Genomic DNA, 26,519 nt, shown 5'->3' with positions numbered 1-26,519 from the left:
AGTGATTTATCTCTTCAGATTCAGGTTTCATGCTGAGCAAAGTGTTAACAAGGAATATTTATGCAGGTGATGGGATTGCTGGCTGCGTGTTACACCTGACCCTGCTGTGCCTCGTTATCAATCAGCACGCAGACCCACAACAGGTTATGTCTTCTATCACCCCACTAGAGCTCAATGGCACCTCCTAGTGGCGAGGGATGACTTTCACTGATTCGGCACGTCAGGACCAAGCAATTTGAAATCTGAAATTGCTCCGATGTTAATAGTCTGAAATAATAACGATTGAACGGATTAACATTACTCAAGACACTTTCCAGCAGGCTGTGATCCGGGTACACATTCAACTAATGGCCAGGCAGTGTATTTCTGTTCAATAACAATAATTAAAAATGACCTTCCTCAACTGTGTTATAACATTAAAATGTACATGTGTACAATTTAAACATTCACTGTAAGATTCAAAGGTGAATGACTATATTTGTGCCTATATTTTAATGTTAGAAAATATTTAAGTTCAATGTGCCACAGTAAAACCTCCTTGTCTGTTTGAAAGATATCTTTCCCTTTAATGGAAGACACTTCTTAAGGCACTGTAATTTAGATCTGTTTTAAGTTCATGTCACTGTGATGAATGGCAGCTAAAAAGGGCTTTTCTGAGTGTTTGGACCCTCAAGGTCAGCTACAGAAGGCAGCTGATAAATCAAAACAGTACCAATGCCAGTGAAGTCTCAAAGCAACTCCAGCTAAGAGCTGACAAATCCCATGCACAGAAAAGACATTCTATTTTTCCATCTGTTCCTTCAAAGAAACAAAACAGCATATAGTACCTCGCTTCACACCACAGTAACTTGTTGGCACCTGAACCAGCTAAACCCCGAAGTGGGATGCATTACAATGGTCTGTAAAAGCATACAAAAAAATGGTTAGGTCCCACACATTAGACTTTAGCTCAGTCTTTACTCAAAGTTAGTTGTAGTCATTGTATTACAATGAATGAAATTCACTGTTTAAGAAGGGTCTGAGGCATTTCAATTTTACATCAACTTCTTGGCCTAGCAGGGTGTAAATCATTAATAGATGCTTTCACCTGAATTCAAGAGCTGTTCTTCAGTTTTTGCTCCCTGCCAGAGACATGTAATGTAGTCTGGGTCGGCCAAAGTGTCTTTATATTATATTACCCTCTAGTGTGTTGGCAGCAAAATAAAAGCAGACTTTATTCAACGTGACAGTTCAGCTTCCTGTAAAAAAAAAAAAAAAAAAAAAAAAGATTGATCATCAAACTGAAAATGCATAGAAAAATATATTTTAAAAATAATAACACAGATGTGTTTTTGAACTGTAGCCATTAGACATGCGTGGCTAAATATCACCCTCTGCTGGGTACAACACTGCATTACCTGTTTAAATATGTGTATTCTTTCTCTACTGTCCATCTGGGTTCCAAGCTATTGAATGAAACACAATTGTATGCAACAGACATTAAAACATACATTAGTATATTAAATCTATCTTGTCTCATGGTTGCACATATAGCTGTTTCTATATGGCACTTTCATATTTCACAATGAAGGTCACAAGTCCATGATGAATTGTGGGGAATTAAAAGCTCTGCAGACAGCATTAAACTGTCATGAATCGCAAACAGGCACTCTATTCTAATCCTGGTATTCAAACACTGAAAAATGGTTATGTCAACAGCAAAACCATGTGCTAATAGGCTCCAGCAGAGATAGCTGTGTGTACATTAATCTTCTGATTGCGTGAGAGAGGAGCAGTTGTTTGTTTTGGTTTTTTTTTTTTTTTTTGCAGTTACCACTTTGCAGCGTGTTAAAATGAAACCACCTAACACATTTCATTTGTGATTTTTGACGGTGGCTGCTGTGGCCAGTTCTGAACAACTAATCAATGTAGTAATTTTCATGCATCCCATTCTTCTATTGGGTATAGTGGCAAAGCAGAGCACATGTTCCCCATCCTAGATAATAATAGGACAGTCACAGAACTTCAAAGGCTGTTTCAAGGACTGTTTTGTGTGCGTGTGTGTGTGTGTGTTCATAAACATTCTTTTAAGTTAAACAAAGCTCTGTAAAAGGAACATCAAACAGGACTGAATAAAAAATATGCTTTAAAAAAAAAAAAAAAAAAAAAAAAAAAAAGTCCTTAAGTATTGTGAAGACAGTTGAATAACACCAAATATTCTGCAGTCCTAGTGCTGTGGATGCAGAAACTCGATAGCAATATGCTTCTCTACTGCATTGCAGGCTACTGCTACACAAAGCTATGCAAAGAAAGATGAAAGTAAAATAGTTATGCCTTCTACAGAGTGTTTAAAGTATTGGAACACACTGCAGAACGTAAATAAATAAAACGTCATACTTCATATATATTAAGACTTTATTTACATTCTATTTACGACCTTAATTTAAGTCCTCGGTATTACATATTAACAATAACGTTATTCTGACAACTACGCTGACAGGCACACTGACAGACACACACACACACACATATATATATATATATATACATATATATATATATATATATATATATATATATATATATATATATATATATATATATATATATAATTTCATTTACATATTTCTTTTCTTCTTTTTTTTAATTGTTTTAATAGCTGATAAGGCTTAATCGCTCTTGTGTGGACTTTTAAATGCTAGGCCGAATGGAGCCAAATTGTGACGTCACCCAGCCCGAGTAAATCCTTCCACGGAATACAATAAACCCAGGCAGAGGGATTGTATCCTTCCGCAGATTGCCACACTCCGAGCAATTTTAAATTAAATCAATGCACGAACTTTCAGTTATAGAAGTCTGCCGATGAGTTTTTTTCAGTTCGTAATTCGGTTCATTAATTTCAAATGAATTACACAATTAGTCTATTACAATTCCGGACCTGGGTTCAACTAAACAATTAATGGCTGGCTTTTTTTTAGTTTTTTTTTTGGCCTGCATCTTGCACCGTTCATTTTACTTCCTGGCAGTTTTACCTAAAGGAAATTAGATTCCAAGCAACTGAAAGAGATCCTGGGAATTGTAGTTTTATGTAGGCGTAGCAAAGACACCGTGAATTCCTTCGACGCCTGTTGTAGCACTGATGATATACTGTTATTTGTTGACAGGACATGCGGGGGGGACGACAAACATGACTCTGAACTAAATCAATACAAACAATAACATAGCAGCTTTGGAAGAGAGACTTACGATGTTTTATGACAGCGCTCGTATTTAATTCCTTGAACCAATACTATATTTGAAGGCTGCAAAACAAATCACATTTTGCCCTCACGTCCCTTTACCCCATTGTAACCGGAACAATTACTTTTAAATACGGGTAGGACAAAACACCCGCACAGGCGCTCTCTGTTGCTGACCCTGCCTTACTGTGTGTGCAATTCCTTGGCACTGTCTGTCTGAGACTCGAACGCCGAGCGCAAAAACGCGAGCCTTTGGCAGGCGGAGGGATACGGGCTGCGACGCTCCGCCTCCAGTCTCACTGACGCCAGGATTCAGAAGGCAGTGAGGGAGAGACAGTAGAAGGAAAAAAAAAAAAAAACACAACTAAATAAAGAAACGACCAAGGAAGTTACACCGCTTCCTAAAAGGTAAGAGATTTTATCAAACAACTTTCCGTGTTTGCGGTAAAACGCGGCATTATTTAAAACGCACGAGAAATACTTTCTTTTGGGTCTGGCGTTATATTGACTGAAAAACTTTTTTTTTTTTCATTCCTAAAACTTTAAGGTGGGGGGGGTGGAATGAGGAATCTGGGATCTGCAGACATGGCGTCAGTTTTGGAATGATTTCTCGTTGATTTGAACTTGACTGTGTTTAGAGTAACTCTGGGTTGTTTAACTCATCCCATGAGTTGCGTTGTAACTTGTGTTATTTTGTTGTTCCACAAATCTCGTAAGGTGAACCTTGATGTAATCGGGTTGAGTTTGATTTATTTATTTATTTATGTATTTATTTATTTGGAATTACTATTTCGTTTGTTTAACCGGGTAACAACAACACGCTTTGCTTAGTCGATCTAAAACGTTACGTCGATAGCAGTTTAAAATCAATTTTCTGAATGCTATGTTAAGATTGTGTGGGTGGATTTGTGTAACAGTTGTGCTGTTGCACATTACTTGGAGGTTAATGAAACGAGTACTGTGTGTTTTCATGAAAGTGAAACTCCGTCTTGTCGTGTCCTTTTCTGTGATCATTCTACTAATCCCACACTCATTCTTTCTTTATTTCTTTATTTATTGTGGACACCCATTTTCTTTGTACAGAACTTGCTGTAGTTTTAATTGTGTTGTTTGTCTGAAGTTAGCTTCGCACAGATGCAAATTAATTGAGTACAAGAAGACAACGGGTTGCAGGGATCATGCAACCGATTTGCACACATTCTCCAAAGTATTAATATTGGGTGTCTCTTTATCCACATCTACCAACCTACCTTACGGTCATACGGTCTGCGCTGGATGAAAATCGCAGACCAGGAGCTTTTCCTAAATTGGAAGGCTCGCTTACAGTTTTTAAATATAGAAAAACAAAAATCCAATTTTGATTTGACTTGTTATGAATACTAATAGCACATGTACATTCGTGTTGTATTCTGGTGACCTCGTGATGCTTTTTTGCTGGTAGGGTTCATGGTTGTCTGATTTCCAAGAGATTGCAGTGAAACTTGCTGAACTGTTGAGTGCATTTTGTGGTACATGTAGGCTCTCTGTCTGTAGCCTCACACTTGCATTTTAGAGACCAGCTTACTGAGTTAATCTGAAACTTGAAACACATTTTTATTTTTATTTATTTATTTTTTTTTGGCAGGCAGCAGCAAAAGAACAGACTGAAATGTACCGACCACAAGTGATTTTAAAGATGTTATCTGTATTTAAACGTGTTATTTTAGAAAAACAAACAAACTGTAAATAGCGCTTTCCCAGAGGAACATGAGGTTACTAATGTAAGGAGAGCCTAAGAAATGGTTGAAATGCTGCTGCATTGACAGCCCCGTTTTATGTTTAATTCCATAGGGTGAGTTTCATAACTGTACATTGTGATAATTGTAATCAAAGTTAAACATTCAGGGTTGGTTTTATTGACCCCACGTAGCACCAGCTCTGTGAAACCAGCAATTAAATACTTGAAAATTAATAAATCATCGGTGAATTAAATTGAAGACTCTGTATGTTTCATGTGACACCAACTGTCTTTGTTCTGTTTTTTCTTACAGGTCCCTGAAGTGTGCACAAGACAACTGAACATACAGTATATTAACAATCTGATTCTCTGGTATGGGATAGACACCTGAATATAGGAAGAAGGAAGAAGGAAAAGTATAGTTACTCTCTGTCATTTATACTGTGAATGGTTTCAGTCACCACAGAGTTTAAAAGTTGGCTCCATTTCACTTTGGCAACTAGTTTTGGACTGTGTCACAAATACTCTGCTACTGTGGTTTCTCTGTCCATTTCATTTTGGATGTATCAAGCTACAGTTGACCTTACTGTGGTTTCAGACCATCACCAACTAGCAAACTAGCAGACAACCTCCTAGCTGAGCCACTAGAAGGAGTCTCTTCTGGACAAAAAAATAAGAAAAAAAAATCAAGAAAATAAGCTGGCAAGCATTTTGACTGTGTAAAGAGGAAAACCCTTGGAGGAGAAACACCTTGCTGTGTTTTTTTTTTTCTGATCTTTGCCAAATTTACTGCAGGTCCTAACTGTGGTTCCGACCATGACGACAATGTCCAGCCTGTTCTCTTTCACTAGCCCGGCAGTGAAGCGGCTCTTGGGGTGGAAGCAGGGGGATGAAGAGGAGAAGTGGGCTGAGAAAGCAGTCGACGCTCTGGTTAAGAAGCTGAAAAAGAAGAAGGGTGCCATGGAAGACCTGGAGAAGGCGCTGAGTAGCCCCGGACAGCCCTCAAAATGCGTCACCATCCCTCGCTCCTTGGATGGCCGGCTTCAGGTGTCCCACCGCAAGGGCCTTCCCCATGTGATCTATTGCCGTGTCTGGCGCTGGCCTGACCTCCAGAGCCACCATGAGCTCAAGCCCCTTGAAGTGTGCGAGTATCCCTTTGGTTCCAAGCAGAAGGAAGTCTGCATCAACCCTTATCACTACAAACGAGTGGAGAGCCCAGGTACGTACAAGGTGAGGTGGGGCAAAGGTTTTTAAGCCTCAATCCTATCCACTGACGCAGTTGTGAACGTCACAGTTTAGTCTTTTGCACGGATCCAGAGAACTGCTTGAAAACTTCCAAGGACATTCTTTAGAACAGTTAATTATGACCGGGTAACTTTAGGCCCCTGTCTGTACATCCATATATCCTTTTTCATTTGTGAAAAATGGTTTGGACATTGTTTACAGTCATGACCAGGTATGTATGTCGCTGTTTGTTTTTTTGTAATAACAATGTAATCACTGGTCCACCTGTTTTTATTCTTCGCTAGTGCCTTTGATTTGGATAGTGCACATATTTTTGCTGAAGGCTAGATAAAAAAGTTACTACTGCTTCCTGCTGCATAATCACTATCTGCAATCAAAGCATGTGGCCTACAGCTAATGTACCGTCATGTAGTAGTTTGTAGCTTTGTAGTTGATATATTTGCATATCTTAAGTTTGGTAAAAGAAACTGAAAATGTACTGCAACAATTATTCGCTGTGTTGTTGATAAAGTAACCGTCTCGCTCTTCCTATTTCAGTGTTGCCTCCGGTGCTGGTGCCCAGGCACAGTGAGTTTAATGCACAGCTCAGCCTCCTGGTCCAGTTCCGCAACCTGAGCCACAATGAACCCCACATGCCTCACAATGTCACCTTCCCGGAGTCCTTTCAGCAGCACAGCGGGGGCAACTCCTTCTCCATCTCGCCCAACTCCCCCTACCCACCATCCCCTGCCAGCAGTGGCCCCTACCCCAACTCTCCTGCCAGCTCAGGACCCTCCAGTCCCTTCCAGCTGCCAGGTTATTACATGTTTTTGTTTTAATAGAAGTTAGTGCTGGGACGAATACTTAAACAATGTATGCAGTGTGTTTATCGGCTAATAATGACCACGTGTTGTATTAGTACATACTGTAGAGCAGAATTGATCAATTACATCTGAAGTAAATAACACACATTCTGCTACATGGAAGAGTGCCTTTCTCTCTCTCGCTGTCTTTTCTTTAATAGGTATTTTCATGGGATGCTGGGTATGTTTTGAAAGAATATTCAAACATGACAAACTTATGTACATCCCAGCAGGACTATTAAATACAAAACACTAAAACAAAGACTAGACGAGACATTTGAGGCTCGTTGCAAATTACAGTGAGTACAGAGTGGTACAATAACGTGTGAGCACAAGTTACTGGGAGTTCACAATTGATCTTCAAACTAAGCAGTGATGTAGAGCCCTTCCGATTTTTGATCTTTAAAATGCAGCTGTAATTGCCCATTGCATGTCAAAGGGTACATCTGATTTCATATAAAAAATAAATACATTTCTACATTTCTTTTTCTATGCAGAATTTAACAGTTTAATTCTGTGACACCGTGGCACTGTAGCATGCAGTAGATCATGGAAAACAGCACTTTGTGTTACAGGGGGCACTGTCCGCTGTTAGTTGTGTGATCTGTCATTGTTCTTGATTGTTTATCTGTTGCTTCTCCTTCATGGTCTTTTGACTGACCACATACAAGAAAAAACACTTTTTTGTTTTGGACAACCTGCATGTTCTAGTAGCACCATCTTGTGGTCTATTTTAGACACACACGTTCATGTATTTCAACTTGAAGAAATAAATAATTTCCACGATTTTGTTCCTAGTTCAATCCGCTGTTTTCAGTGTTGCGAGTTGGAATCTGACTTGATGGCTTTGTGCTTCTCCTTCCAGCAGATACTCCACCCCCTGCCTACATGCCTCCAGATGACCAGATGTGTCAGGATAGCTCCCAGTCAATGGAAACGGGGAACAGCAGCACTATCCCTGTGAACATGCCCAGGGGAGGTGAGACAGGCAGCAATACTGTGAGGGGTATATCTGCATTACCGGAGGCAGTCCTCCCTGCACCCAACCATACACGATAAAACCCTTCTCAGATTAAGAATACAACAAATATTAATTCGAAACATGTGGATAGCATATTTTATATCTAGAAACAATTTTATATACAGCAGTACAGCATGTTTTAAATAATAAACATCTGTATAAAAAATCAATGCCCCGCAATCTTTAGAAGTTAAAAGAAAGTTTGCTTTCATTGTTCAACAGCAATCAGTCAGTACTACAGTTCTAAGAGACTCTTCCATTAATATGTCACTTAATCCACGTTGGCATGTAGTTTGGTTGCTGAGACGCATGGTGCTGTTGAGAAGGGGTCAGCAGTACACCATGAGCATTGGCAAGCAAGATTGCAAGATATTCATACTGAACAGGAATGCTTACCGGGGCACACTTGGACTTGTGTCATGGCATTTTTGTTCTGTTTGCACACTACTAAGCAGGCTCACAGGCATTTCTAAATATACCACTATTTAGTATTTTATGGTTAAGGAAGCAGTGTAAGCTTCCCCACATTGCACCGCATGCAGCCTGTATTACTTGGAGAGACCTTGGATAGTGCTTTTACCACTGGTGTAGTCGCTTGTGATTCACAGTGGAATCTGCAGAGTGCTGGGAGAGTAACTCTCCTGTCTGTATTCCTTGCAGGTATGCAGCCAGTGGAGTATGTGGAGCCGAAGTACTGGTGTTCCATTGTGTATTACGAACTGAATAACAGAGTGGGAGAGGCCTTCTATGCTTCTTCCACCAGCGTGCTGGTTGATGGCTTCACAGACCCCTCCAACAACAAGAACCGATTCTGTCTGGGCCTGCTGTCCAACGTCAACCGCAACTCCACAATCGAGAACACCCGGCGGCACATTGGCAAAGGTTTGCATCCAATCGCTAAATAAATCACATCACCACGTTCTACTGTTATTATTCAGGCCAAGGCACCTTGTTCTATATACGTATTGTAATAATGAAAAAAGCTGGTCTCAGCAGATCACATTTGGTTTTTTAATTGACAATTCTCCCACTTTTATTTTCTCAGTTATCTTAGTAGTTGATTGATGTTAGTTATCAATCTCTATAAGGGAAATGTCTGTTCCATGTTCTTATTATAATTCAGAGCTGTTCCCTTAAACACTTAACCCACACTAATGATGCAGAAAATGCATCTTTTTTTCTTGACGGTCAATTGAGTTGTTACTGCATGATAAAAAGCAATAAATACCTCTCAATCAGAGTAAATACCCCATAGCTGCTACAGACGTAAACACTGCCACGCATGAGGCATTATAGGCAAAGTGCAGTAATGCTGTGATTGTAGTACAGTATATGTTTGAGACCCCTCTTCCACTCCTTGCTGCTGTACAGGAGTTCACCTTTACTATGTCGGTGGAGAGGTCTATGCCGAGTGCCTGAGTGACACCAGCATCTTCGTTCAGAGCAGAAATTGCAACTACCACCACGGCTTCCACCCCACCACTGTGTGTAAGATCCCCAGCGGCTGCAGCCTCAAGATCTTCAATAACCAGGAGTTTGCGCAGCTGCTGGCTCAGTCTGTGAATGATGGCTTTGAGGCTGTCTATGAGCTCACCAAGATGTGCACGATCCGCATGAGCTTCGTCAAGGTAAGTGCCATCAGCTGGGCCTTTACAGGGAACATTTACATTGCTGGTTTTAACAGATCAACACTGAGAACTACCCCGCTCCCAGAACAAAATACAAAAAGAGAACATCAGCGACTTGTGTTGATTTTGCATTCACTTAACACTTTTTAGTGTGTTTTTATTTTGATAGAGGTACTATGGGCAGTGGGCAGTGGGCACTGTGCTTATTTATAATGTATTTGAACAGTTCTCAGGATACCCACTCCCAAATATATTTGGGCAATACCAGAAAGAACCATGAAAGTCGACTTTTCATACTGTTTTTAGCCATCTAGAACCCCCCTCACCCTAAATGTAAAACAAACAACAAAAAAGTTTTGGGGTTTTAGACCCATGCCTGGTGATGCACGTAGCGATATGTTCTTTAGTTTTTTTGCAGTTGCATTTTTATAAATTGTAGAACAGATGTGTGGGGTTGGTTGTTATTGGCATACTTGTTCAAGGTGACCATGTTTGAAAGTTTTTGCCTAATATTTGTATTCAATATGAATCTTTTTCAGGGCTGGGGAGCAGAATATCACCGTCAGGACGTCACCAGCACCCCCTGTTGGATTGAAGTTCATCTCCATGGCTCCCTCCAGTGGCTGGATAAAGTACTGACACAGATGGGCTCCCCTCTTAACCCTATCTCATCAGTCTCCTAATAAATGTGTGGGATGGGGGCTACATTTTTATAAGCTTTTTTTTTTTTTTTTTTTAAAACAACGTTTGACTATTAAACAAAAAACTATGGGTCTGTAAGGCTGAACTATTTCATCTGCCTAAGAAATGACTTTTTACCAAGAAGGCAGTGTAAATGAAATAAAAATAAATTCACTGGAGACCAGTATTCTTGCAGTGGTGTACAGTTGTGGCACTAAGCCTATGTGGAACTTGGTTGGAGACACCTGCAGGACCGGAGGACTGGTTGGATTATTATTGTGTGTGTGCGTGCGTGTTTTTCAATATCAATCTACATTTAAGAGACACTGTTGTAGCACTATCCCTAATACACCCAGAGCGCATCTGCTTTTTGTCTTTCTGTACAGAGTACAAATAAGATGACGTACCTTAAATAAAGTCGGTCTTAAACATTTAGATTTCTCGGATATGTTTTTTTTTTTTTTTTTTTTTTTTGTTTTAATGATTGGTGGAGAATGTGTTTTTATGATATATTAGTTGGTCATGTTTTTGTTTTGGACACTCCACGAAAGCTGGTGGAATTGAAACTGGATACTGGGGAATCATGATACCTTCCAGACGGTATCCTGTCAATTTGTCACGCACTTTATATCACCAGGGACAATTCATCACGGACAATAACTCACTGGTTAGGGTTACACGCGGAGCACCGGTCATTTTCACCATACCGTTTTAAACAGCTGTGATAGGATAACCCTCCGTGATGAATTGTCGCTGGTGATGACTTGTACCTGCTGATGAATTGTTGGTGAATAATTGTTCGTGATGAATTGTCATAGACCCCTTCCAGGCAACTGTGACTTTGGCCTGATTTATTGAAGCTTGATTTACACTTTCACGTAGAGACCTACAATGACCCTGCTCCCTTCTGTCTAGGACAGCCTGCAAGTGGGTGTACTGCTTTGTTTTCGGTGGATAATGTTCAGATAATATGTATTTATAAATACATCTATGTCAGAGGTTCTCAAATCCGGTCCTGGGGACCCCCTGTGTCTTCTGTTTTTTTCTCAATCACTTAACCCTTAATTGAATTAATAATTTGTTTAATTATACCTTTTTAATTGTTTTCAGCTCTTCAACAGTTGCAGAGTTCAGGTTACTTATAAAATGTTATAGCTAACTTGAAATCGGCGACTGTTTGAGCTGAAACCAAGTAAAAAGATCTAATTAAGCACTTCAATTAAGGTGTATAGTTAAGTGATTGAGAGCCCAGTTGGAATGAAAACCAGCAGACGCAGGGCGAGTTGGGGAAGCCCTGGTCTATATGCTCCTTAAGAAAATTCATATAGTCTCCTAAATAGCTTCTTTACTGCGATCCTGCTCTTGAGTCTAGATTCATGCACCCCCTTTCTAGTGGTCTTTCGATTTAGATAGCCACTCTGCCATCTTTCAGTCTCTTTTTACTGTACTTTAACCATTACCATTAAACATGATGTTTAAACCGTAACCCTTTTAAAACTGCTAACCATTTAGTCGTTGCCATTTAAACTTTAGAAATCTAGCTTAAAGTCTAAACATGTAGGAAATTAAACTGAAAACAACAGCCCTATTATACTGGCTTAGCTTGCAGAGCGAAACATAACTGAAACATGTCTGGCAGTGAGATAGGAGCCGATTTTATTGATCTAAACAACTGTTAAATGTTCTTTCAATGAAGGTGCGGTCTGCAGCATGTATTATAAACTACTCTAAAGTTCTTTCTGACCACCACTGTTAGAGGCAGCAGCTCAATCTTATTTGTGCTGAGATGGCAATTATTTAGTGTTTCACTAATGAAGTGCTCCCATTGGCTGCAGCCATGTATGGCACTAGGGGAACTTCATCCACTTATGCAGGCTATAGTGAAATAAACCATAAGCTTAAATACAATCACACTCTAAGGCAAAACTTATAAGAAACTAAACCAAGCATGTCTTTCAGTGCCTAGTGTTGCAACGAGCTTATTATACCAAAGACGACGTATATGCATTTTCAGAGAGACCTAGTAATACAGTTCTAATGTGAGGTGGTGGTGTTCTGCATTTCCTTGTTACACTGTTTGTATAACGTCTTCCTGCCACATGATGTCACTGTTGCATGCTCTGTGAGAGGAAGAGTTTGAAATTAGAATTCCAATGATTGAGCTGATCCCGTATATGAATGGGTAGCAGTAAAAGCTTCATAAAAACAAACAAGGTTTTATTAAAGTCCACGTTGTAGCTGACCGGTTTATTTGACCTCTTTCCCCATGGTAAACTGACACTGATTGATATTTACCGTGTTTTTCTATGTTTGTACCATGCATTTGCCATGCTTACCAGAAGTGTTTGTAAATAAGTGTTTTGTAAATAAAATAAAAAACCATCTCGGATCCAGAGAGGGCGCCAAACATCACCAAATCAAGTAATTTGTTACACTAAACATTGCACTATTTCAATAAATACTTAACACTGATTTTAGACAGATGTTGGGCCAATACGACTAAATGGCTTAGATTGTGCATTGAAGCTTATCCTAGTCCATAGTTTCACCTTGATGCAGTTCTGGAGGGCCTGTGAAAGGTATGACATGGAAAGGTCACAGTTTAATGTAAAAGAGCCACTAAAAATGGAAGCACCATGGATTAAACTGTTTAAATACCCAAACGTGCCATTCCATTTCTCCTCCCACATTCCTCTGGAGGTAGTAATAAAAATTAGTGGATGCCAAAAACGTTTTGTGAATGAGATTCTCAAGAGCATCCTTTCTCTGTTAGCCATGGTCCTTCTAACGTCTGCACTGGTTACACAATGAGATAAAGATGTGTGTGATCTCATACAAACACAACTGAAGAGAATGTGTTTCCAAGGGAACAATGGCGGCGTTTACATGCACAAGTCATGACAGTTATCCTCACGACGTGTTTGATGTACTTTTCATGAAATGTGTTGCTATGCAGTTCCATTTTTTTTTCCTAAATCAGAAGTACCAATGCAGATAACTCAACACATAGTCATTTTGGGGAGGGGATATAAAAATGTCTGTGTCTGCTTACCTAGTAGGAAAAGAACGACGCTGAATATCGTGAGAAGAGCTATGTGTGTTACCATGAAGATAAAAACATTTAACAAGAGAAATTGATTCACGTGTTGTCACGCACATTCTGAATTACGGCGTGCATTAGCTACTTGTTTGTCTGGTTACCTTTACAACACACACACACAAAAAATATAATTTCTATTACAACTTAGAATTTATATTTGTTTATGTGTTTGTGGAACATCTAAAGTTAAGTTTCATTAACACAAGAACAGCCTTTTACAGTAAATGTTTTTATTTTGAGTATAACGTACAATATTCTATTTTTTATATACAAGCCTGTTGTTATCTTTACTGGACCTGGCAGCCATCAATTACTTCATTTTGTACAATGAATGCACCAGGGAAAATATCAGTAGGAGAGATTTTATCTTGAAGCTAGCCACAGCACTTCAGCAGAAACATTTTGATCACAAAACTGCTAAGCTACAGTTCTGTGCTGTGAGTGACACACACGCAAGATAAATCGTATGTTACTTTCGTTTTAGATTAGAAACTACTTTTGTTTTTACAGTTTTGTATGTACATCAACTTGAAACAGTAGTTTCTTTTGAAATGTTTATAAAAGTTTTTCATTTTTTGAAGTGCTTTATGTGTGGCAAGTTAGAAAATAAACCATTTTATGTTTAATTGTTTGTTTAAATACAGCGTTTCGGCTGTGCAGATGTTTGATATGATGTGTTTGAATAAAACTTTTGAGTTGCATCTATAGTCTGTCTTTCATTTTAATACTGATGATGTTTAAAATGTACCGTGATAATGACTGGCGTCAGTGGTTGTAGGTATGAGTATAGCTACGGTTATAGTGTTAAAGTAGTCCATAAAGGTACATTTTGTTTGTGTGTGTTTTTTATGGCCTTTCTGCTGATATCTTGTGAGCCACATTCGATTCCTGCTCTGGTTTACATGGGTTTTTACAGCTATTTTTATCGTGAGAAAGCGATTGACCCTGTCGTTAAAGTCGCTCTGCCAAAAGGACGTCCTTTTGCTGTTTCACGTTGTATTCGCGTGACAACGTCACACAGTCATGTCTGTAGAGTTGATTTTTACGTGCATTTCACGAGGCGTGAGCCGGGGGTAGAGATAGGGATAGAGATAGGGCAGAAGAAGCAGAAGGGAGTGGTTAGTAGGACAGAGTGCTGGCTAGAAAGGACCGGACCTAGGATAGAAGAGCAGGCGAGGCCCACTCTAGTAGCAGACCAGCGAAGCTGGACATGGAAGCTAGGACAGAAAGTGGTCACTGACTGAGGGCGGCGATGCCGACACGAGCACAGGGCCGAAGGCCTAGCAACCGGAAACGGGATACAAAAGTGGTCACTGACTGAGGGCGGCAATGCCGACATGCTCAGGGCCGACGGACCTAACAACCGAAAACATATATGAGGGTTATGACTCGTGGAGCCGCCCCTCAGAGGAAGATGGTCCCGGAAGACTGGGACATGAAAGGAGATAGAGAGGGAGAGGTACCCAGCATCTGAGACTTCTGTAAAGGGGTGCTCGTTAGACCCCCAATTGGCCGAGACTTCACGTTGCCTGGGACCAGAAATAAGAACAAGGCATAGAGGTTAGTATGGGACTCGAGCATGAGTAGCCACGTCCTGAACTGAGACAGAGTATAGAACGCCTTGAGTGAGGCAAGATAAGCGCAGGAGCTGCGAAAGAACAGTGTGTGGCCGGGGGTCCGCTCTGACTCACACGGTGAGAACCCCCCTGAAGGTCAAGGGTTAGCTGAAGCCATGCCCTGAGGTCGGGGAAGTGAGATCACTTGCCCCCCAGAGACGACCGATGCGAAGGCATGTATGAGAAGGTGGAGGAGGGGAGGAGGAGGAAAACGAAACGCTAGACAGCAAAGGTGCAAGTGATCAGGGCTTAAATAGTAAATAGGAACTAATTGACAGGAAATTGGAAACCACCTCGCTACACGCCTCCTCAACTTATGCAAGCTAACATGTAAACCATGATTGGAATAGGAATTTGAATTGATTAAAAGGGAATGGGATTAGAAATAGAACTGAAATTGAAAAAATGGAATTGACCCCAAGTCTAGTCCCCAGACAGCCACAAGCCAGTTAAAACAGTAAATTCAAACACAGGGTGGCTCAGCTTGGATGTGACAGGCTTGTGACACCTGTATTTGTGCCCTAGATTTAGAGTAATCAAGATACGGTTATGGTTGTTTTTGTGGAGATGCATTACGTGATATTTTGAACTTTTGCTCCAGAGACCTGTATAGCTTTCGAGCAAAGTCATTATGTTAGTTTTTTTTTTTTTTTTTTTTTTTTGGGAATTTTTTTTGTGATGAATTGACGGGATATCAACCAAAGCTAATCACTAAAGATGGAAGCGTGTTTTCCACCCCTTACTGGTTTCAATACACTAACCCACTCCTTTTGTTGTAGATATATAAAGGTGAACGGTAGTGATGCACAATATCATCTTTCTAACGAGACGGAGCAGAAAAACAAGAGGGCATCAAAATGAACATCTATCTGATTTTGTTGAATTTATTTGTATTGAGCTCTAGTACTCCTGTTCCCACAAGTCCTACCCAGTGTTGTGTTAATGTATTGAAAGAGATATGGTTCCAAACAAAAGATTTACAGGGAAACGTGAGTATTCTTCTTAAATTATTTATTTTAAAATGTATAAATGCAACGAAACTTAGCTGACATGACAAACTTGACACAAGTATAGCAATATGTTTTTCACTGACTTGGTTTCACAGGCTCGGATCAGCACTGATCCTTAAATGAAGTAACATTAGGCGGTCCGAGATTAATCTGGGTCTCTGAAACCAGGCTCAATTCATGAATCTGTCGTAACTCTGGTTCTGTTTTTTATTTTTATTTTTTAATTTCAGAATACAATGATTTTGACACCCCTAAACACAAGTGTAAGTATCACTCTTTTAATTGAATTCTGTTGAAGTACTTGTCAGTGGGTGGGGCAGCTCCCTGGGTTGTGAATGAGGGAGGGAAGCTTGAGGTACTGGGCACTACAGTTAAAATGAATCCTTTACATCATCTACAAGTTCCTGATATTTAATTTATTTCCTGTTTAAAATCCTATTAGGAGCTCTGTGTCATTGTGGAGAAGCATTTCAGTGTTGCACAGTTCAAGTTTTTGATGCGCAATGCTTCACCTATGGGCTTCAATGCATAACTGTTAATAACCCATTCTGTTATAATTAGTAAGCATGGCATAGCGAATCATACAGAACACACATAACAAGATTTTGAACAGGTAATAGTACCTAGATTAATATACTCCTACCTGGTGGCCCTCTATATACACTTGCACGTAAATGAAGGAACCCCAGTGAATTATGGTCACGTGGTTTAACTTTAATTAGATGCTTTTACAAAGTTGAAATTAGCTTGTTGAATGTTATTTCAAGAGCATTAACCAGTGTGGCAAATCAAGGGATTGTTGATTCTTTTCAGAGTTGTGAATGCCTTGCTGAAAACTTGGACACATTTCGCCAAGGGATGCAACTTTTTGGAAATATACCTCAAATTATTGATCTGAAGATGTGCTTGGAGGTTGGTATTAGTCTTTTTTTTTAAATACATCATTTAAAAGGTTAATCATTCCCAACTGATTTTTAACAGACTGTTCAGGATGTTAGCCAGCCACTAAATGCACAACATTTACAATCTTTTTTTTTTTTTTTCAGGAAGTAAATAAAACATGTCCACCCAAAAAAGGCTGTGAGCACGAGAAAAAAAAAACCTAGAGAGTTCTTGAAAACATTTGAAAAATTTATCCAGAAAACCCGGAGAGATTCTTGTGTTTTCTAAAGAAAAATAAATTGAAGAGAACTGAACTGTTTGACTTTGAAACTGCTTTTATTTATTGATTGATTTATTATTTTTAAAAGTTTTGAAATACACTGTATGTATTTGTTTATTCGATTATTTATTTTATGGGATCGATTTTATTTATTTGTTTATTTATTTGAATTCACTGACCGATCAATGTATTATGTATTTATAGAAATAACAGTAATTCATATATATAATCTCAGGTTTACTTGTTAGTAAATTGCGGTACAATATTAAAATGTTCTGAAGTACAGCAGCACAATATACAGTAGAATACAGACCACTGCAATGTAAACATTTCTTGTTGCAATGTGTATACCCAGATGCATCACCAATTCTGTGTTTCTCTGTTTTAATGCTTATTTTACCAGGTTATTGGTTATTTATGCTCGATCCCCTTTAAGTTGATATTAAAAGGTTTGACTTTTATAAAATGTAATAAACTCAATTCCCCCGACATGTTTAAAATGATACCAAGCATCTCCTTGCCTGGCTCAAGAAACAGGAGTTACTCTTCTTCAAAGTTCACATGAGTGGTACAGTATATTTGTCGGGTAATTTTGAACCCCATTCAGGCTTCAGAGGGTTACAGAATAGATACGTCTTTATATGTATGCTATAAAAGCAATAACACACAGCAGGGTGTTTAAAAGTTCTCTAATACTGGCACCCTTATAGGACAGAGGTACTATATTTGAATATTCAAAACTGAGTTTGTTGTTGCTCTTATAAAATGCCACACTGTACTCCGTCCCAGCTCTACTAATGTGAAATCAGTCTAAGAAGTTCCAAAACTGATAATGGGACACTGAAGCAGGGAAATAAAATGTCAGTCTGGGCAGCAAGGTGTTGTTGGTTATCCCTTAAATTGATGGAGATTGAAAGAGGTTTTTAGTTATATAAAATAATGAGACTATTAGTCTGAATGTCACTTTCTAAGGACCTTCTTTAGCACAAGTTACTCTCATAGGGAGGCTGTTTGTTTGTCCATCTGATTAGTCTCTCTGTATGTCTGTATTTTACAGGGAACAGCTTGTCCATGGGACATTATTGAGTGGATCATGGTCATATCATACTTCCATGCCATACTTAACATTGCAAATGTAGAGGACCTCTAGCCCTATTGTGATAGACCCTCTGTAGCACGCTTACTGGGTGCATCGGAATCTGGGGGCACACTGCGGCACTATGAATGTCTGTCTGCAAGTGGAACATCTATATTTGTAAATGCAGTGGATGCATTTCATAGCAATCAATTTGTTTCATGTCACCGGTAGGTCTAATTCTCAAAGCACAGCCCTCGCAAAGGGATGAATAAATGTCTGTTCTAGGAAAGGGGTTTTGCTTTGGCTTTGTCATTCATGTGGGCCAGTCGCACTGTGAAAGAATCTATCTGGAATCTATTGCAAACTAAATCCAGAGCCCACTTTGGTTTGTCATCAGAGTTATCAGAAGTCATCGGTGGTTGCACACAAATGCACTTTGGGTTCTCCAAATAAATGCACACAGACGGTCCTTAGCCAGTTTTGTCACAATCCGATAAGTAACACCCCAGATAAGTGTCACATACGTCTGCATGCCCAACCTCCCCCGTATACCCTTAACTGGAATATGTACCCCAGAAAGTGATACATAGTAGAGGAAAAAACACCTACACCCCACCTTCACTATGGAACTTTATCTTCCAAATCACCCAAATAAGCTTTTTATATTATACTGTGACACATCACTTCCTCTGCCTATTTAAATAAATACAGAAAAACACTGAAGGTATATCATTTTGTTTCTGGTATAGAGTATTGGAGTAGAATTCACTGAAAGCACAATGTTTCTAAGGGTATTAGTACTTGGCATGTGTGTCATTTGTAGCTGCATGCCCATACATCAGAAGTTTGAGGAGGTAATGAGTCTGATAGAAGAGCTCTTGGAAGATGTGATCTCTACGGACTTTCCAGAACTTAACAACAGCTATACAACCAATGTAAGACACCTTGACATATGTGCTTCCTTTTTAATGACATGTTTAAAAATAATTTGGTGCTTTACATATTTTGAAATGAGTTGGTCAGATTCTAGCTTCAATCTTTTTAGTTGCTTTAAACAACTAAATCATTTTATCGTACAACAATCAACAAGACTGTGTTAAGCTCATTTACAAAACTGTGATTTTTATGTCATTTTTGTTTGCATGTGGTGCTGACAGGTTTTCTTTTTTTTTTTTTTTTTTTATTTAATTTGTTATCCTAACAGGGTAAGAAGTGTTCTTTTCAGAACTTCCTCCAGATAGTCAAGAACATGACTACAATGCACAATTCTGAACAGCTAAATATAACTGCTTCTAAAATGAAGCAAAATAAATTAAAAGAATTCTACTCTCATGTAAGTATTATTATAATAATTGAAACCTGAAGTTCTCTTATGATCCTTTCTGGCTATCAAGCGAATCCCTTTCTTTAGTGAGCACTGTTGCATGACTTTTTATACTAGGACTATACGAGCACTTAACACCACTGTACACAACCTTACACTGTTGTTCCTCTTTCAAAAGATCATTCATGCTGTACAAATGCACATTACTGTACATTGATTTACAGGTACTTTCAGATTCTTGTGTTGTTTTGAGGTCACCCCAAATGGGCCTTACCGACAGTGCTGGATATCAAAAATTGTCATTGTCATAATTATTATTTATTTTTTAAATGTTTCATTAAAACCTTCTTGTTTCTATTTATTTTAGATTGATATACCGGAGAATCAATGCACACTTCAAGATGTTATGACATCATTTAAAGAGAAGCTTTTATTCTTTCTTCGTTCACACAGAAATCTATAAATGAAACTACATTTTCATCTACTGTGCGGTACCTCTGTGATGCACCCTGACCCCTTGATACCTCTACATGTATTGAGATGATTATTTCATACTTATTAAGAGTTAAAAATTTTATTTATTTATTTATTTGTGTTTTATTGTTCTATTTATCTGTCTAACTTATTGAATTCCCATTATATAACTTATAACTTATTGAATACACACTTTTGTAAAACAGTATTTATTTTTGGCTAATATTTTCAGACTATATATATTGTTCTTGTATATCATATTTAAGTGGGGGAATAAAATAAAACTGTTTAAATTTTGCATTTTCTTTTGAATTGTAACATTTCTTACCTTTAAAAGCATGCAACAAAAAGTTAAATGATGACATCACAAGTCAGAGTGCAGAGGCGGTCGTCTCTCATTATGACAAACTCAGTTCTTACTAAAATATCGAGATGACAGTGAAGTAACTCACTTACATTTAAAAATACCGGGCTCTCAAAATTTCACAATGCAAATGGTTCACAACTCATTTACATTTAAAAATACCAGGCTCTCAAAATTTCACAATGCAAATGGTTCACAACTTCAGTGAATTCACTATTAAGCCCACATTGACAGTGCATTATACTAGTACTATATTCAACTTTATACGGGTTGCTCGCTAATTCACTGTTTTCAGTATCAGTTTCAGTCAACTAGTGGATTAAAAGAGCAATACAAGGCATAGTGATGACTTCACATTCCTTGCACATCTCTGCTGTTCTTGTATAGGACTTGAAGAGTTGTCTTAGGGGTTAGTAATGAGGTGGGAATGTGCACAAACCCAAGTTCCAGACCAGTGTTGAATTAAGATGGCTACGGTATTAGATGGTTATCTTACTTGGTCAGAGCAGTGAGATGGAAAGCCCTTCTAAACATTCTGTAGCCAGAAGTTGCTTACACGCTTGCTCTGAAGACCGCTGACATTACAGGATGTGTCGCTGTCGGTAGGAATATCTGTCTGCACTTACTGAGAAACAAGAGTGGAGATGTAACTCTCTACTGCTTTATACAAACAGCAGCTTTTCTGCCCTTTTAAAAATGTGCTTTTAAAGCAGGTTCCTATTACATGTTGAAAAATGACACTTCTTAAAGATATTTACAAGTTAATAGTGGAATATTATAAGGTTTTTAGTTGTTGTTGTTGTTGTTGTGATTTGTTTGTTTCAAGAGTTAATGTCCATTAGTAAATTCAGCAAGTTCTGGATCTGAAAGGTGTCATGTAAACTTTGAAACAACCCTTGAAGATCAGCCCTTAGCCTACTAAACTAGGTGCTGTTTAAAAGACTTTTTCACATGAGTGTCAAACGAGAGCAGAGCACAAGCAAGTCTTGCTCTACCGATGCTATCAGGGTCTAATTAACTGACTGCATGCTGTAAGAAAATGTTTGAACATTGTTTTCTCCTTTCTTGTCTGAGCTTGGTATAATAAACTCCATTATAAATGACAGTTTGGTGTACCTTTTTATGCAAGTATAATTAGCAACAGAAGTTTCTATTTGTGTCTAAATATATATTTTCTTTCAGAAAGAAAATACAGCAGATTATTTGCTGATAAACACGTGGTCGTTCTTGTAAGACTTATTGCTGTGCAGCAGATTGTTACACTGCTCTTGAATCCTGGTGAAAAAGAGTAATTAGAGTAAAGAGTATCTTGCTTTAGATTAAAGAAACTGTACAAAAATAAGGTCAGACGACCAACAACATGTTAAGCTATTCTACATCTTTGATGTGGTTCCTGTGCCAGTCACCCCTTCATAACAGTGAGCATGACTTTATACACACACACACGAATAAGTGCATTATTGCTATCAAGCTTCATTTACTGGTACACTCATTTCCATCTTGTAAAAGTTTAAAATGATACTTTGCACTTTGTTGTTTAGTACCATAGCTGACACCTGTCCTACTTCACACCAGATTACATTTGGATATCATTTATTATCTCACCCAAATTCCAAACTTCTCTAAAATACAACATAAATCATGTTGGTAAAAAATATGAATTTTAGGAGTTAAAAACTAAATTAAATGAATCACCAGTGTAGGAATATACAGGCACCAAAGTCCTGCCAAACAAAGCAAATCAGTGGGCAGTGCCCAACAACGAACTTCCCACAATTAATTTCTATCTTATCTAATACCTTGATCTGGACAAAACTATGTTGCATTGACTTTAGCAGGACTGTCACAGAGTGATCAACATTTGATCAAACAATCAAAGCTTTGTATTTCTGTTCTACATGTGATGTCACTGGTCTGTCTGTGCAGCTAAAATGTGTGAGTGGATCTTCACGAGGCAATAACTCCATGAAGTCAAAACTATGACACATGGTTTAATTCCTCCATCACACCCTAGATCTCTAGATTATATTTATTACACTGACATACTGTATTTATTATCCTGCAACTGGCTACCATCTCTTACCAAATGGGAATAATTCTGTTTACTCCTATGCAGGGTAATTCCTGCCTGTGGTGTTCATGGAAAACCTTTCTGATTTGGGCTCCCCCTAAAAGTCTTCTGCAGAGATGAGAAGTCACACAACAGAATTAAGCAGGGTTTACAAACAGACATCATCAAGACTCTACCAGAATGAATGGTTACTCCCCACATCCTCCTCTCAACCCCCCCCCCCCCCCCCCCCCCCCCCCCCCCCCCCCCCCCCCCCCCCCATTCTAAACGGATTGGGCTCTTCAGACTTTTGTAAACTCCAGTTTGAGAGAGATAAACTACAAAGACTGTTAACACCCTTGGCTGAAAAACTGTGTGCCTGTATTGACCGTTTTTAAAGCCAATGATTTATTTGTTTAGCTTTTTGTGACCGATATAGTCTTTAACATTATGGTATTACATAAAACATAAATAATGTACATATTTAAGAAGGTTGTTATGAAGCAAACCTATGTTGAAAATATAAGCTTTCTAGATGTTTCTTTTAAATGTATACTGAACCCTTTCCTGAGCTGTAGTGTGGTACTTATACCCCTATGACATATCTGCAATGAAATACATCAAGAAAGAAATAAGCCTTTGAAAAGGTTAGGTTGTATTTCTTGATTTTTATTACACTGTTGCGTGTTTATTGGAACTTAGCCATTGTCATTTGTACATTACATCAAATGGTATGTCTCTTGCTTATTACCACATAATGTAAACACAGAAGAACAGGCCAACTAATTTAGCCCATTTCAATCCACTTCCGACAAGCCACACCAATTCTTGACCTCTTTTTCTGATGCATTTGTTAGAAACTGTAATCAGAAACGTAACCAGAGAAACATACTGTACATAGAACCCAAATCCAAATCCACACAGGAACATATATTTGACATTAAAACAAGTCGTGGGTGTGTTTTATTAAAAGCCTATTTGCTGCAGTTACCTATCTCACATTGCGGAGGCCTGTATAAAACTGCATTTTAGAATTCAGATTCAGAGTTTCCATCATCTCATAATGAGCATTCCTAGTATTCATATAATGAGCTTTCCTAGAATTCATTTAATGAGCATTTCTAGTATTCATTTCATGAGCATTCCTAGTATTCATTTCATGAGCATTCCTGGAATTCATATAATCAGCATTCCTGGAATTCATATAATCAGCATTCCAGTTTCATAGAAGTGTTCGACTTTTACCCGTTTACTGCCCACTAGAACTGGACAGGCCGCATGCAATAATTAATAATTGTCCTCTCCATTTTACAAACGATTGTACCAAAACACAGCTGTACCCTTGAATAAAATAGAGGTGGGTATAAACTGGAAGCTTGCTTTATATATATATATATATATATATATATATATATATATATATATATATATATATATATATGCACCTTTTGCACCGTGCATATCTTAAAATTTTAAGTAATTGAATAGATAGATAGACAGATATTTGTATTTGAAACTAGAATTGCCTAAATGCAGAACACGACCAAATCATTTTTACCTTCTTGTGCTGAACTGCAGCACCAATATCTCGAAACACTGTAGCCCCTCCAGCCTCCACATCACTCATCTGAAACAGACACTTTGGCTTCAAATTGGAACCGATATAAAGAAGATACACTAACACCAGGCTGTATTTATACATAGTAACACATTCTTTACCCCTCAAAAAGTATAATACAATTATAATACACTAAAACTAAATTAAATACTGGCCAATGCATGGGGATCAATTAAAATTCCACTTTATTAAGCTGAAAGAGTTCAACAAGGCACAGCATTGCTGTGCTTACATATTTTAGGAAGGTAGCTGTTCTGCTTCTGTTGACGTCATTCACATGAATCTAAAGGTTTTCAAACACAAAATCATTATTATTGCTGTGACACCATTATCAAAAATATAAACGTGTACACCAGTTTAGGTATTTAAACACTTACTCTTTGAAAAACAATGAGATTCATACTGGCTTCCAACACCATAATTAACAATCTGAGTTCAGACAAACATAGATCAATAATGCAATACAATACAGTAAAATATAATACAGTACAGCACAGTACAGTGTACATCACTTAGGTAATGCAGACATTGCAAAGTGCTCCGCAGCACTAGAACTGAGTTTCAGTCTGCTTCACAAGTTGTTTAAGTCCCAGAGAGTTAAATCACAAAACTTTAACTTGTGAGTTGTTTGAGATTCGTAAAATGTTAATAGATTCTTATATTCATACTCTAAAACACTCAATAGTACCGATTACTAAAAGAAATGAAATAAACACAATGACAAACAAAACAAACACAATGACAAACATTTCGACTGGCAGTTTCTCGATCTATAGATGGATACCAAACCAACACTTTATTTATTTATTTATTTATCTATCTATTTATTTATTTATTTTTTAATCTGATCAATAAGAACAGTGAGGGAATAAACCTATAGTTAATTTGAAGGGCTGTGTTGTGAAAGCTGCTGATGCAATATCAGTGAGGCATACCTGGAGTGATTATGCAGATTCCATCGCTAAGCTTGTCACATCAGTTATTCTTTGATTGACTCGAGAAACAACAGGGTCATCTTGCACTGGGGTCACAAGAGAGATACTGAAATTCAGTGAGTAATTTAGGATTTTTTTTTTACACATTAATAGCACAGAAAATCATCATGACTTATATACCACAAAATGTTCTATATGTCTTTACTGCAGGTGTGTTTTTTAGTGGATGGTGGCCTATTTAAACACTAAAATCCACTAAATCAGGCATCAGCAGTCTGTAGAGTGCAGTAATTTAAAGAACAACTGTAAATCGTATATTGTTTTATTGTTTTGAATGATTACCGTATTCTGTTGCATATAATCCTCACACAGTGTCTCATGAGCACCTATAAAACGCATGACCAAACTGCCTTTAGGTGCATCTCCGTCTATAGCATGAACCCAATATATAACACACCCCTCCCATACACTCTCCACAGCCACAGAGTATACCAGAGAGAATACAAGTCACCCAGGAACAATGTGCACCTCTAATATAATGTGGAAAGACAATTCTAAAGCATGTAAAAAGGTGCGCTATATATTCTGATAATGATGGTACTGAAATTGCCTTTTGGACACTCTGTCTTCAGCTGTAAATTGCCCACCTGTTTTACGGTCCGATACTCCAGCTCTAGAAAGCTGTGTAAAAATAAAAAAAGCATAAAAAATGAGCAGGGGCTGGATTCGTATTTTCAATGAAGCAAGTTTTGTTTATAGTTGATCATTATAGTCTATTGGACTAACCTTGGGCCTGGGTAACTGCTTTATCGTTTCAATTTCTCTCTCAGAAAGGAACTGGTGATATCTGGTGATTGCAGGGCGATCCCACTTCTTTAACAGGCAAGGAAAGGAGTGTGGGATTCCTGTTCCCATTGTTATACCTGCACAGCATTGTCCTCCTGGACGTCTGAGGACAAAACAAAGAAACCCATCATAGGATATTGCTGTGTTTGGAATAAGAGCGTAGCGTCAAACAAAAGGTACAGAACGAGATTAACTTGAGCCTGAATCTGTAGTGAATGTAATAGATACACCTGAAACATTCCTCTGGTCTTTCTAGAGATGTGCAGTTGCCTGCAGTTTCTTGTTAAGGACCGCTCTCTGCTGGCATCTATCATTTATTTCAGTGACCTGGAATTGATTTTTTCTCCAGACTCTGCCATTTGTTTATAATATTTTGGTAAGTTCTGACTGTTGCTTTTTCAAAGAGCCAGAATAACTATAGGGGAAGGGTTACTCACACATATTGCTGGTCACTGTGGGCAATGGGGATTGACAGCAGACCAGCATTTGCATAATGTCTCAATTACAATGAGCACATTTCTGTCTGTCGGGTCATCTTTCCAGTGCTGGTAAGCCATGATGACCTCTCTAGTCCTTTAGTATGCAACTAT

The 26,519-nt window shown here is 38.4% G+C and overlaps 1 protein-coding gene and 1 long non-coding RNA gene across 3 annotated transcripts; one reads left to right on the top strand and one right to left on the bottom strand.

Moving 5' to 3' along the window:
* Nucleotides 1-1,028: 1,028 nt before the first annotated feature.
* LOC121324622 lies at nucleotides 1,029-3,449 on the bottom strand. The gene is made up of 3 exons (XR_005951250.1): nucleotides 3,226-3,449; nucleotides 1,398-1,445; nucleotides 1,029-1,238 (listed from the first exon to the last, which is right to left on the bottom strand). It is a non-coding gene; the product is annotated as an uncharacterized LOC121324622 (long non-coding RNA).
* Nucleotides 3,450-3,545: 96 nt separating this feature from the next.
* On the top strand, nucleotides 3,546-10,787 carry LOC121324621 (mothers against decapentaplegic homolog 5). Of its 2 annotated transcripts, none has more exons than XM_041266707.1 (7): nucleotides 3,546-3,626; nucleotides 5,249-6,154; nucleotides 6,718-6,975; nucleotides 7,891-8,001; nucleotides 8,704-8,925; nucleotides 9,415-9,671; nucleotides 10,211-10,787. In XM_041266707.1, exons 2-7 carry the CDS (start codon nucleotides 5,752-5,754, stop codon nucleotides 10,352-10,354), a joined length of 1,395 nt encoding a protein of 464 aa, XP_041122641.1. In that variant the 5' UTR covers nucleotides 3,546-3,626; nucleotides 5,249-5,751; the 3' UTR covers nucleotides 10,355-10,787. The 2 variants fall into 2 exon arrangements, with proteins under 2 accessions (XP_041122641.1, XP_041122640.1); XM_041266706.1 differs by having other exon boundaries at nucleotides 7,888-8,001.
* The last annotated feature ends 15,732 nt before the right edge of the window (nucleotides 10,788-26,519 follow it).

The sequence above is a fragment of the Polyodon spathula genome, chromosome 12 (genome assembly GCF_017654505.1).
Source record: "Polyodon spathula isolate WHYD16114869_AA chromosome 12, ASM1765450v1, whole genome shotgun sequence".
In the NCBI taxonomy this organism is placed as follows: domain Eukaryota; kingdom Metazoa; phylum Chordata; class Actinopteri; order Acipenseriformes; family Polyodontidae; genus Polyodon; species Polyodon spathula.
This window is presented reverse-complemented; position numbering and strand designations above follow the sequence as displayed.